Source organism: Petaurus breviceps, unplaced genomic scaffold (genome assembly GCF_028583685.1).
Source record: "Petaurus breviceps papuanus isolate PSGF00001 unplaced genomic scaffold, PetGlider_PUasm1.0 688, whole genome shotgun sequence".
Classification (NCBI taxonomy): domain Eukaryota; kingdom Metazoa; phylum Chordata; class Mammalia; order Diprotodontia; family Petauridae; genus Petaurus; species Petaurus breviceps.
In genome coordinates, this window is record NW_027186457.1 from 9,305,870 (window position 1) to 9,319,139 (window position 13,270).

The window sequence follows — 13,270 nt, forward strand, 5'->3', positions numbered from 1 at the left end:
TCTCTCTCTCTCTCTCTCTCTCTCTCTCTCTCTCTCTCTCTCTCTCTTCTCTCTCTCCCTCTCTCTCCAACACACACACATACACACACATATGCACGCACACATGCATGCAAGCACACTTGCACATATGCATGTACAAATTTACCACTAAATCATCCAGGAAGATGGTGGCTATTTGGTCATTTAATTCCAACATAATTCATGCTGATGCTGTTGTTTTGAACAGGGTGAGAAAGGCTTTCCCGGTTGTCCTGGTACTCCCGGCCAGAAAGGATTGCCTGGTCCAGAAGGCATACCTGGACCTCAGGGACCCAAGGTAAGTCATCCTCCAAGTCTGCATGTCTTATGCTCTCTGGTGGTATACAGGCTCAGCAGTTATGGGAACACGCCAACTCTCCAGGTAGTGGGAGGTAGATGGAGCGGCACGGCTTCACGTAAGTGCTCTCTGTCACAGAAGCATGAGTTTGCCAAATGCAGCCTTGCCCTTGAGCTACTTTGCCTCTGATCACCTCTCCTCCCTTTGACAGACCTCAGCATGACTGCCATTGGCATTTGACACCACCTTAAGTGTTAAATTTTATAGCGATCTGAGTCTTTGTCAATGGGCTACCTTGGATCTTTGATAGGTTGGTTAGCCTAGTTATTCCTTGGGTCGAGGACCAGGACCCAGATTGATTTGGAATCCAGGATTATCTACTGGGCCTAGGACCAGTCATCATTTATTACATTTCCCTAAGTCTCACCTTGTTTTCTTTTATTCTTGTGTGATTATGAGTCAACACTTGCTATATGGGATTGGCAGTTCATAGGAAAGAGGTTGAGGAAAACCTTCTTTTAGCAAAACTTTCAGCAGCAGGTTACTGATGAGTCATGGTTCACAGACTCTTGTCTGAGACACAACATCTAAGACCTTGACTCAAAAATAGGTGGGAATAGAATGAAGGAAGCAGTCAATTGGGTCACCACCATTCTGGCAGAATAAAAAGAAAGCCTATAAAATAGTGTTCTGGGCCAGGTCTGAATCAGGCTAATCCCATGCTTCCAGCTTGGGATTGGAATGAAATGAAATGAAATATTCATAGGTCCTATAATAGTTTCAACAGATTTTTGTTCTGAGTTTAGTAAACACCAAAAAGGAGTGGGGGTGGAGGGATTTCCATATACAAAGTAGAAAAGAAAAAAGGATTACTTGTGAAACCACAAATATCTATTACATTCATTTCATATTTTAAAGCATAAAATAGACAAAATATTTCCATCAAAGATGTCCTTATTGTCTGTATTTCCTTCTGAACCTCTTTTTATTCTTTTCCGTGAATTTTAAAGATGTTTCAGTGACCCTCTTTTATTTATCTTTATTTTTTTGGTGGGGACAGCTCCATTGCCAGCCTCCACCTTCCATTCAGTCCAAATAAAAAGGGAAAACATTTGTGACAAATAAGAATAATCAAGCAAAATAAACCCACATCATTTTCCATGTCCAAAAATCAGCATCTCATTCTTCTGGAGTTGTGGTTGGACGTTGTGTTGATCAGAGTTCTCAAGTCTTTTAAAGTTGTTTATGCTTACAATGTCGTTAGTCCAAAAACTTGCTCTCCTGGTCATGCTCATTTTATTATGCTTAAGTTTCTACTAGTCTTTCCCCAGTTTTTTTAAAGTCATAATGATAACATTCTATTATATTCATTGATCCCAATTAGGTTAGCCATTCTCCAATTGATGGGCACCCAGTTAATTTCCAGTTCTTTGCTATAAGCAAAAGGAACTGCTATAAATATTTCTGTACACGTGGGTCTTTTCCTCTTTCTTTGAGGAAATAGACTTAGCAATGGTATTGCTACACAATTTGGTGATTGTGGGCATAGTTGCAAATTGCCTTCCAGAATATCTAGGCCAATTCACAGTCCCATCAACAACACACTAGTGAGTCTTTAAGATTTAAGAAAAGGAAGTTTCTTCAACATTAGCACGGAAAGGATATGAAGCAAAGAAAGTATTTGGTTCAATTGGGCACAGCTCCCCTCAAAGCTCCTGCTGGATTTTCTGTAGTGGTATAGCCAGTGAGAAATCACACAGTGGTGGGAAGGCTGTTGAGGCTAAGGAGTGCAATCTATTGTGTTTTTATGCCTCATTTTATGTCTTTTATGCCTCAAGTGACCAAGATGTCAATGACTCTGTATCACTGATTATATCTATGATTCAAGCTAGATTTCCTCAATCGATTAAGTCTCAAGGATGGCTTCATTGCCTTTTTAGGGAAGAATTAGTCTTTGTGGCAGGGATCTTCTTATATTATGACCATAGTTACCAGCTGGTACCTCCTTCTACAATGGATTTTGAGGCCTTGGAAGATTTCAGTACTAAATTAGTAAATTAGCCCTTTGTCATCATTTGTAAAATGTAGCAGGACCATGCCCCAGCTCTATTTTTAAATTCATATAGATCCTCTGCATTTGGATTCTGCCACAGATCTAAAACTTAGAACATTGGAATGGTATTATTCTATAATCTTAAGATCTGTCTCAATGAACATGAGTCCACTTTATAAACAATCAATGGATTTTCTTAGAAATATGTGCAAATTAAATAATAGTAAATATCTACTATCTTTTCTCCTATGGGCATTAGCCAGACTGAAGTCTACAATGATTAATCTCTTTAATCATGGGTCTCCTACAAAATTTGTTATAACTTAGGTGAACAGAGAGAAAAATGGTTCATCTACTGAAAGGGTTTTTTTTACAGGCTGGAATGTTCTGTCACCTGAGAAAATGATTGTTCTCATTTATCTCCTTCTGTCTCCATGACAGTAGTTATTTAGGCATCTTCTAAATTCCTTACCCAGATTCCCATTCTCATGTCTACCAGAAAGAAAATAGGAAATAGGTAGCCCAACGAAGGGCTTGGAGACAGTCTCCACCTATAATGTAGATTTGTTTTTTTATTAAATCCAACCTTCTCTCTCCTTTTCAGCATTTTGTCTCTCTTGCCACCTCAGTCCTTTCATCTCTTTCTCTTTTCATTTCAAATATCTTCTTCAAGGACCAGGCAGGCCAGGCCTGGTCTAAGCATGCCTTCCTCCATCCCGGGTCAGAATGGAGGGTGGGAGCTGCTGCTCCACAGGTGGTCGAATAGGTCAGTTATTCCACTACAACAGCTTCCTTTTCCACGTGATCTGTGCCTCATTCATTGTTCAGCTGTTTCCTTTTTCAGTGTTTCCATCAGATATGTCAACATTAACTAAAACAATACTTCAGAACACACGGTGCTAATTTGGGAGGCTGTACTGTCCTAGATATGCCAGACATAACACAGAATCAATCCAGGAAAAATATGTTCTAGGCAGAGTTGATGAAGATTCCATTTTGAAGCAGATCACCAAGAACAGGACCTATGAGGCTTTGGCTCAAATGCAGATGATCCCAGATGAATTAAATCTGATGAGAAAAGTTTCCCCAAAGTCACAAGGTGTTTTTTGTCCCACTTTAGAAGTACTTGAAGTAAGAGAAAATGTATAACAGGGAGATAAAATATGAGGACCACATACCTTCCCTGCAGAATAACCCAAATATGGTTGGGGGGGCTTGGGGGGGGGAGTGGGGGGGTGGAGAAGAGAACAGCATGTGAATCCTTTTGAGGATTTGGAAGTATTGAGTTCCTGAGTTCCATATAAGTAAGAAAAGACAGACTTTGGCCTTGGCAGTCTAATCTAATCTAGGAAGACTGTGTTAACAACTTTTTCTTTCTTGCATTATGGAAAATACCAAAAGTCGCTGAAACTTTCTGTTTCTGTGTTGTAGAGAGGACGGATACTCCCCACATCCCTTCCCAAAGCAGGGCCCCTCTATAGCTATGTTTCAGCAATGATTCTTAATTCTTCGTAATATGAACTATGCAGATTCATCTCTGATTTATGCAGTTCTCCACATCTGTGGCATATTTTATTAATAAGCCTAAGAAATCAGACATGTAACATTGGCTGCTATTTCCATCTGCCATAGTCGTCTTTACACTGAGTCTTATGTTTTACCACCTGATTATCTAGTCTCTTTTAGGTGGAGCATTATTTTTCCCTTCCAAGTTACTATTCTGCCTCTACAGTGTTTTGTGAAAAAAAAATTGATTATAAGTAAGAGTGTTAATGATAAGATAAAACAGGAGGTAAAACAGTGATAACAGTTTGGAGGAATGTGGGAAAGGATGGTCTATAATATATGCATGTATTAATATTATGTATTTTACATATTATTTTACTGTGTATTTTTTTTTCTTTCCCTCACTCTTTAATGGTTCTAGGGTTACCCAGGGTTTCCAGGCTTTATTGGTTCCAAAGGTGCAAGGGTCAGTATTATAACTTATTCATATTAATTTTTTAAATGCTGTATTTTGAACATTTAAACATTATTTCTCTCTTTTTTATATATTAATAGGGAATGACAGGATTGCCAGGTTTTCCAGGTCCTCCAGGACTTCCTGTAAGTAGTGAGGAAATGCCCATTCTTATAGGGTCACAAGTCATGGGGTCATTGTTTTAAAACAGGGAGAGACCTTTAAGTCATCTGAGGAGGCAGCATGGAGTAGTGGACAGAACACTGGATGTAGGAGTCAAGAATATTCAGTATCTCAATCCCACCTGCAAGGAGGTGCCCTCCTACCTGTAGGATTATGGTTAAGGAGTTTGCCTTCCCTGAGCCTGGGCTTCCTCACTCACAACCTGAGAATACCAATACCAGCTGTAACCATCTCACCATAGTGTTGGGAATCTCATCTCAGAATATATATGACATTTTGTTGGTCTTAAAGCAAATCTTAGTTACTATGGCTAGCAAATGAAAGCATCTCCTCAGTCTACTCAAAGCAGTCTGTCTGGGCTTTATTGTTAATTCAACCCCCTCATTTTACAGATGGGGAAACAGAGAAGAGAGTAACTTGTCCAAGATAACATAAGCAGTAAAGGGCAGAGCAGGGATTTGAACCCAATTCTTCTAACACTCTTCCCACTGGGTCACACTGCCTCTCTTAAATTTCTCTGGAGTAATTGAAATATGACTTATAGCAGGAGAGTCAAACTCACTGAGCCTGCCACAAGTGAGTTGCAAAATGGGCAACCAGATTAAAATGTACTCAGGAAATGTTTAATAAAATAAATTAAAATTAAAAAATAATTTGTGGTTTTCTATGTTAATATGCATCCCGCATGGGGGTTCTATTTGAATTTGATGTCATAGATCTGTATGAGTGTACTATTTGTACCATGATAAGAATAAAACATACTCTAAAATCCAGTTATATTGCAATTATTGGTACAGAAAGGGAGGTTGGTGTGTTGGACTTGGAGTCTGGAAGGACCTGAGTTCAAATCCTGCATGACCCTGAGCAGGTCACTAAACCTCTCAATCTCAGTCTCTTCATCTGTAAAACAAGAATAATGATACCCACTAACTCACATAGTTGCTTTGAGGAGATAATGAAATAATATTTAAATTAAATATTCAATTAAAATAGCCCAAACCTCATTCTATATCAGACCAACATAATTTCCATAAATAAATATAACAAAAAAAGAGATAAGTCCTTTGTTTTTAATTACAATTTGCTTCTAGCATTCTTCAGGACTATATAGCACATGCAGTTCCCATTACAATCCTTCACAGGTTCATAGCTTTAGAGCTGGGAGGGATATTAGAGACTATCAAGTCCAGCTTCTTGCTTTTACAGATGAAGACACTAAGACTGAGAGAGATGAAATGCCTCGCCCAGGGTTACACAGCTTGGATTTGAACCTGGCTGGCTCCACTGACTTCATTGCCCACAATGCCCATCCTGGCATAGGTGGCTAGGCTAGCAAAGAACAGGGTCTGACATGTCTTCTCTCGCTGGAAAAGGTCTGAATACCGTCCTGGGGATGGAATAAATGTCTTCAAACTGCCCTAGCCAAATTTAGGAAGTCTTCTCCCCAGGCAAGGCCAGAAAGGGTGTGATCTGCAAGGAGGGAGGAGAGGCATCCAGGACAGGGAGTGGCCTATGCGCAAAACTGTGAATGAGCTAAGTATTAAAATTGGTCACTAACCCCAGTCTTACAGCAGCTTTTGTAGGGTCTCAGTACCTACAAATTATGATATCTTTCAATTTGTTCTCTCTCTCTCTTTTTTTTAGGGTAGTCCTGGGAATACTGGTCCTTATGGACCTCCTGGTTTACCAGGATGCAATGGCACTAAGGTAGGGGAAAAAAAGGAAAAAGAAGAAAAATAATAAAACAGCAATGAAAAGTTGGGTTTTCCTTGAAACATTTTAGCTAAATATATGTGTATGAAGGCCTGAACTGAGCATGCACGAGATTTGAAACCAGATGACTTCCTCTGTTCAGTTTTTCTCTATTCTCCAATTCTCTCGTGTCATCATATGGGGTAGCTAGTCAGGTTCACCCTCAGTAGGACAAAGAACCAGGTGCCCAAGTGGTCAGTTTCCCCTTCAGCTGTGAAGAATCATTAGTCACACAGCTGTGGGGGCACAGCTGCACTCAGGATGAGGAATGGCTCTGCTTACCAAGTCAAACCACTCTTACAGCTTTCCATCCCTTTTCCCCAGAGCATGGCCTCAGATGGAGGGAGATGACCTAATTATTCGAGTTTCAAGTAATCAGCAATTTGAAATTTCTTGGCACAATTAGGCTTTTGGAGCCCATGAACAATTTGAGAACAAGTAGATTCTAATCCCGTTTTCAATTGATATAATGGATTCCTGGCTCTCAGTTTCCTGACCCACAAATAGCTATAAGTACTCCTGAGTGCTTTGTCTAGGGTTGCCATTGCCTTACTGAAAGGGGAGGAGAAAGGACAAAGGAAATGCCTGAATAAGCTTTTCTAGTGAGGTTGGACAACAGCTAAGAAGAATGACGGACTTTGTATGCCTTTCAGGGTGAGCAAGGATTTCCTGGACCTCCAGGGACGCCAGGTCATCCAGGGTTACCGGTAGGTTCTACTTTGCAAACACTACCATGGAAATAGTCCATCTACTTCTCTTTCACATGCTATAAGGGAAAGCTCAGGAGGGTACTTCTGTCCACAGGAAAGCATCACAGCTAATGAGACTGAGAAAAGGAAGAGAAAACCTTAGCTGTGCACCTGGCAGGTGCACTGTTGTGTCAATGTGACTAACAACTCTGAAAATTGAATTGCAAAGATAGTATTATGGTGTCTTAGGACAACTTGCAGGACTATACGTTGGCAACTTGATTTGAGGGTACAACACTCTGGGTTAACAGTGATCACTAGAACAGTATAGGGGTTTGGGTGGCTTTGGAGGATAGGGGAAGATTGAGTTACAGCTAAGACTAAAAGTCACTGTCAAGTTCTTAGGGTCCTCAATGACCACCTAATCCAACCAATCCCAGAAAAAGAGTCCGTTCTATACCACACCTGACACACTATCATTCAGTCTCTGCTTGAAGACCATCAAGGAGAAGGCTACCACCTCCTAAGGCAGTCCATTCCTCTTTAGGAAGTTACGTCTAACATTAAGGCTAAATTTGTCCTTTTTGTGTCTCCACTCATTGCTTCTTGCCCTGCTCCCTAGGACCAAGAAGATCAAATCTAATCCTTTTTCTACTTGACTTTCAATTACTTGATTGTAACTGTTATATCTCCCTAAGACTTCTCTAATCTAACACTCGCAGTTCTTTGCACCCATCCTCATATGGCATGAGGCTCTTCACCAGCCTGGCTGTCTTCCTGTGACTCATATTAAGGTTGCTATAAATCCCCTGAAAACTATGGAGTTTTTCAAAGAAATGGCTATCTAATTCCCTACTGGCCTTTTTTTTCATTATTATTATTCCAGGTTAAAGATTATTTGTCCTTGACATATATGACAGAAGCAAAATAAGAATTTAGCAACTCTAGGGTGGCTAGGTGGTGCAGTGAATAGAGCACCAGCCCTGGAGTGAGAAGGACCTGAGTTCAAATACAGCCTCAGACATTTAACACAAAACTAGTCATGTGACCTTGGGCAAGTCATTTAACCCCAATTTCCCTACCTTCCCCTCTCCAAAAAGCAGAAAAAAAAAGAATTTAGCAACTCTGCTTTATTGAGAAAACTCTGCTATGGAATGTCACCAGAGAAGGAATAGCAGGAAAGGGTGAGAAAAGAGGGCAGAAATCACAGAGTATGTGTCCATGTTTCCCTCTTTCAGTATATCTGAATGGAGGGAGTTAATATGAGGTATTTCTTTTGTGGACAAGAAGAAGTGAGGTAGGAAGATATGTCTAGGTGGACAGAGCTCTTGTACAGTCAACAGGAGAATCAGAATGTCTGATCATATCATAGAGACCCCTTGTGGATAGCCAAAGGAAATCTATGGGGAATCAAAGTAGGATGGATATATCTCTGCCCACTTGGCTCCTATGCCACTTATACAATCTGTACATCCCCATTTAGTCTTGGATGTAGACTCTCTTGAGCTCTTTTCCCATTGTTCCATCTGTATTATTCTTGTCTTCCCAAATAGACACCAGGTTATTTGGGTAAGAAACCATGTCTAACCCTTCCTTATCTCTTCCAAAGCCACAGAGTCAAGGGCCAAATCCTCCTTGTGAAGGGACATTTGGGAGCTTAGATTTACCTTGCCTGGTACCTTGACTTTGTATAAACACACACACACACACACACACACACACACACACACAGAGTTTGTATCTCAAATCGTGATGAAGCTCCATTTCCACCATTTACAAACTATGTGACCTCTGACAAGTCACAACCTCTCTGACCCACAGTTTCTTCATCTATACGAAATAATCTTTAAGGTTTCTTTCAGCTCTTTGATCATCCTTTCCCTCTACATTTCTGCCTTTCTTTCCTGTCTTTTAGAATTGGAGGTTCTGAACTCAGATTTCAGCTCTACTTCCCAACACTAATATGACCTTGGGCAAGTCACTTTCCCTTTGATTCTCTGTTTCCTTGTTTCTGAAATGAGGAATTTGGTCCACTGAAGTGCTTTCCAGCTTCAAAGTGACCCTTCACTGGATCTTCTCCAGTGTGCTCCCCCTTACCCGTCATTCTCTCACCCTCCAAATCCCAGTCTTACTTCCTGATATTCGTTGGTTAGAATGCGGACTATGACAGTCTCAGGTACAACTAGATATCACTTCTCTTGCTACTTTGACAACTGCCCACTTCACTATTTATTTTGTATATTATTCCCCTCAACCCTCAATTCTCAGATTTTAGTCTACTTGTTGAGTTATTTTCAGTCATGTCTGACTCTTCATGGCCCCACTTGTTTTTCTTTTAGCAAAGATATTATAGTGGTTTGGTATTTCCTTCAACTCATTTTACAGATGTGGAAACTGAGGCAAACAGGGTTAAGTGCCCAAGGTCACAGAGTTAATAAGTATCTGAGGCCACATTTGAACTCAGGAAGATGAGTCTTCCTGATTCCAAGTCTGACATTCTATCTATTGTGCTACCTACCTGTCCCATGTTAATCTATAACCTCAAAATATGTAAATAGCCCTATTAACTATGGCAAACCCTGGTCTTTGGAAAATCACAAAAAATGCTTTGGTCGGTTTCATCCCAATACTTAAACTAAATTAAATTTATGCCTCAACAAAACAAGGAGCCTCATGCTAATTAAAAGTAATACTTTAAAAACACACACACAACACACAAAACCCTTCATATTACACTAATGTCAACTCGACTTTTTTAGCCTTCTGCACCTTATGGAGCTTGGTGCTTTGGGGGAACACAAGCCTCCTGTTTTTTTGGAGTAGAGATTCAGTGGAAGTGTACCATGAACATTAGGAGTCCACCATTTTCTTAGGTAACACTTTGTGTTAGACACATAGAGTTCCCTTTCACACCAACCTATTGCCATAAAATATTTATTTAGTGTTCCATGAATCTTCATTAGCTGTCACTAAACACAAGTTTAATTCTTTTAACAATAGAATTACCAAATGTGTAAATTTTGAAATAAATCACTGAATGTCATTGATGTGGCATTCCCAATATTTTTCAAAAGAGTAGGGGAAAATTCCCTATTTGAATTCTATTTTATTAATTTACTATTATTTTTTCTAGGGTACCAATGGACTAAAAGGAGAAAAAGTAAGTCATTTGTAGTATTATCATTAATTACTCAATGATCAAAAAGTATCCAAATTAAAAATATTATAAAGAAAATATTTATATCAAACAGAGAAATATATTTAAATATAAAGAAGATTTTATGAATGCAAATATCATTAATACATAACCCAACATAATGTGGGGAATTTTTTTGTACTCAAGGAATAAAAAAGATTATTCCATCATTTCTTTCTCTAGCCTTTTCTATAGATATGCTGTAATGGATGTAATTTTCTATCATAATCCACTGAGGAAAAATAATCTAATAGAAAAAGCACTGAGCTGAAAGTCAGGAGCCCAAAGTGCATGTGGCAGGTGTGACTGAGTCAGACAGAGCCATGCTGGGCCCTGTCTATGATATTCAGGCATGCTGGCACCAGCTGAAGGCAGAGAAAGGAAATACACATACAATAAAAATATTTAAAATCTTGGGGAATCAGGTTCAATTGGGAAGTCATGTCCCTAGTTCTCTTTGCCATTTGGCTTCCTCATTCTGTTTTAGATGTTTTCAGCTATGAATTATCTGAGAGGCAACCGATTCCTCTGACCCTCTCTCAATCCTTTGGATAACAGTTGCCCAGAAATTCTCACAACCAGGAGCAACCAGACCAGTCTTCCTTTTTGATTTCTTCTGCTTCCTCATAGCTTCTCCTGCATAGACAGCCTAACCCTAACTTTAATTCCCCAACTCAGGGCTTTTCTCTATCATTAGCCCCTTTCAATCCTTGGACCCCTTAAAATCTAGATTGAGTTCGCCTTTGGATGCACAATCTCACAAATCGATTTAAGTTCTATTTTCGTTTTCTCCATCAGTAAAACCACAGAACCTGAAGGAAGGGAAAGCAAATTCAAAAATAAAAAAACTAGTTAAGTTCAAAGCATTGCTATCTCTAAAGAAAAGCAGCAATTTGCAATAACTCTGGGTATATTTTAACGTAGATTATAACATTTGAAGTACCTACTTCATTTTGTGATTTTGGGCAGAGTACATTGTAAAATGTAAGGCATGATACTGGATACTCCAACAGTCTTAGTGCAATTTTAAGCCAGTAAAACTTAAAACTATACTGAGACTTTGGGGACAATATGATGATGATAGTGGTGGTGGTGATAGAATTTAAAAAACACTTTAGGATTTTAGAAGTGATATATGTATGTGTATGTATGTGGGTATATATCTTTATCCATGTTGATAGATACATAGATAGATAGATAGATAGATAGATAGATAGATAGATAGATAGATAGATAGATAGACAGACAGACAGACAGATATTTGACACAACAGCTCTGTAGGGTAAAGTGCTATTATTATTCCCATTTTTAAGATAAGAAAAATGAGGTTAAGGGTCTTGGGTTATCAAGATCTTTGTGAGCTGTCATGATCACTACCATTATTTATCAGTATCCCAATTGTGAAATATTTTTAGCCTTGGAATGGTATGATTGAATAAAAATTAATAAGAGTTGTAAAAAGATTATATTTTCATTAGATTTAATGGATTTCCCTCATTTTCAAGGGAGCCCCGGCTCGTGAAGGAGGTATAGAACATGGTGGAAGAGGTGATCCTGGGTTACCAGGAATCCCAGGACGTCAGGTACAGAACTTCAGGCAGAGAACAGACTCTTATTTTTGTTGTCTTCTATAAAGCTAATATAATAAATACTTGCCATTTCATTAAAAAAGGATTCATTCATTCAGATTTACCAATCTACCTCATACATGCAATTCAAAAACATCTCTCTTCCTAATAACCATTTAAAAATTTCGTGATGAGACACTATTTGATTCAACAATGCAATTCAACACACATTTATTGAAAACTTACTATACACCATGCATTTGCTAGGCATTGGGGACACAAAAATAAAAATAAAACCGTTCTTGCCCTCAAGAAGCTTATATTCTACTGGGGAAAAGCCACACGTACACAAATTAGTATATATACATACATATATACACATATATACATATATGTTGTACGCATGTTTATATACACTTATATGTGTGTGTGTGTGTATATAATACAAACTTATATATGCTTAGAGTAAATACAAGGTGAAGGGGGTAGGGAGAACATTAAAAACTGGGGAGATGTGGAATGGCCTCCTGAGGGAGTTGGCTCCTAAATGGTGTTTCCAGTGAAGTCAGGGATTCTCCAGGTTGAAAGTGAAGGAGAGCAGAGGAGAGAGAATGTCCCCTACAGAGAAGAGCGAATGAGTCAGTTTGGCTGGAATACAGAGAGTATCAGGAGGATTGATGTCAGATCAGATCAGATCACAAGGCTGCCAGATCATGATGGACTTCAAATGCCAGAGTTTCCCAAATAGTCACTTCAGCTTCTTGGGGAGAGGAATGCTAAAGTCGGACTCTCGTTTTAAGAATATCCCATTTTATAACTTTCTTTATGCCATGAACCCCTTTGGCAGTTTGGGGTGAAGCCTATGAATCTATTATCAGAATAATAATTTTACATACATGAGTGTAGAGTATTACAAAGGAAACCAAATATGTTGAAATATAGTTCTCAAAAATAATTTCAAAAATAAGTTCATGGGGGTGGCTAGGTGCTGCAGTGAATAGAGCACCGGCCCTGGAGTCAGGAAGACCTGAGTTCAAATCCCGCCTTAGACACTTAACACTTACTAGCCATGTGACCTTGGGCAAGTCACTTAACCCCAATTGTCCTGCCTTCTCCCCTCCAAAAAAAAGAAAAAAAAACACATTCATGGACCTCCAGTTAAGAACCTCCCCCTGAGATTATAAGTTGCAGAGAAGATACTGACCTGCATTGGTAGAGGGAATGTCCTCATTCAAGGAGTTCCCTAAACCAATGTAATCACAGCCATAGTTTTATATGACACTTAGGTCATGCATACAGGTCCCTCTAAAGGGTTGGGGTGGAACCTTGGATAAGTGGCCTCTGCAGATTTTCAGACTAGGCTGTATATTAATTCCTATAGCATCACAAAACAATAAATTGCTTACCCCCACTCCACCCCACCTAATCCTGGTTACCAAGTACAGTCATAGTCCTTAAAGCACCTAGTTGGAAGAAGACAGACACACAACCATTTTGCCTTCTCAGTATATATATATATATATATATATATATATATATATATATATATATAT

The 13,270-nt window shown here is 39.1% G+C and overlaps 1 protein-coding gene across 1 annotated transcript in view; it reads left to right on the top strand.

Moving 5' to 3' along the window:
• COL4A3 (collagen type IV alpha 3 chain) overlaps positions 1-13,270 on the top strand; it is a 171,507-nt gene that overhangs the window by 68,393 nt on the left and 89,844 nt on the right. Inside the window, exons 3-9 of the mRNA XM_069104555.1 lie at positions 227-316; positions 4,297-4,341; positions 4,431-4,475; positions 6,157-6,219; positions 6,918-6,971; positions 10,087-10,113; positions 11,655-11,732. Coding sequence (XP_068960656.1) covers positions 227-316; positions 4,297-4,341; positions 4,431-4,475; positions 6,157-6,219; positions 6,918-6,971; positions 10,087-10,113; positions 11,655-11,732 — 402 coding nt within the window. The remainder of the gene's footprint in view (positions 1-226; positions 317-4,296; positions 4,342-4,430; positions 4,476-6,156; positions 6,220-6,917; positions 6,972-10,086; positions 10,114-11,654; positions 11,733-13,270) is intronic.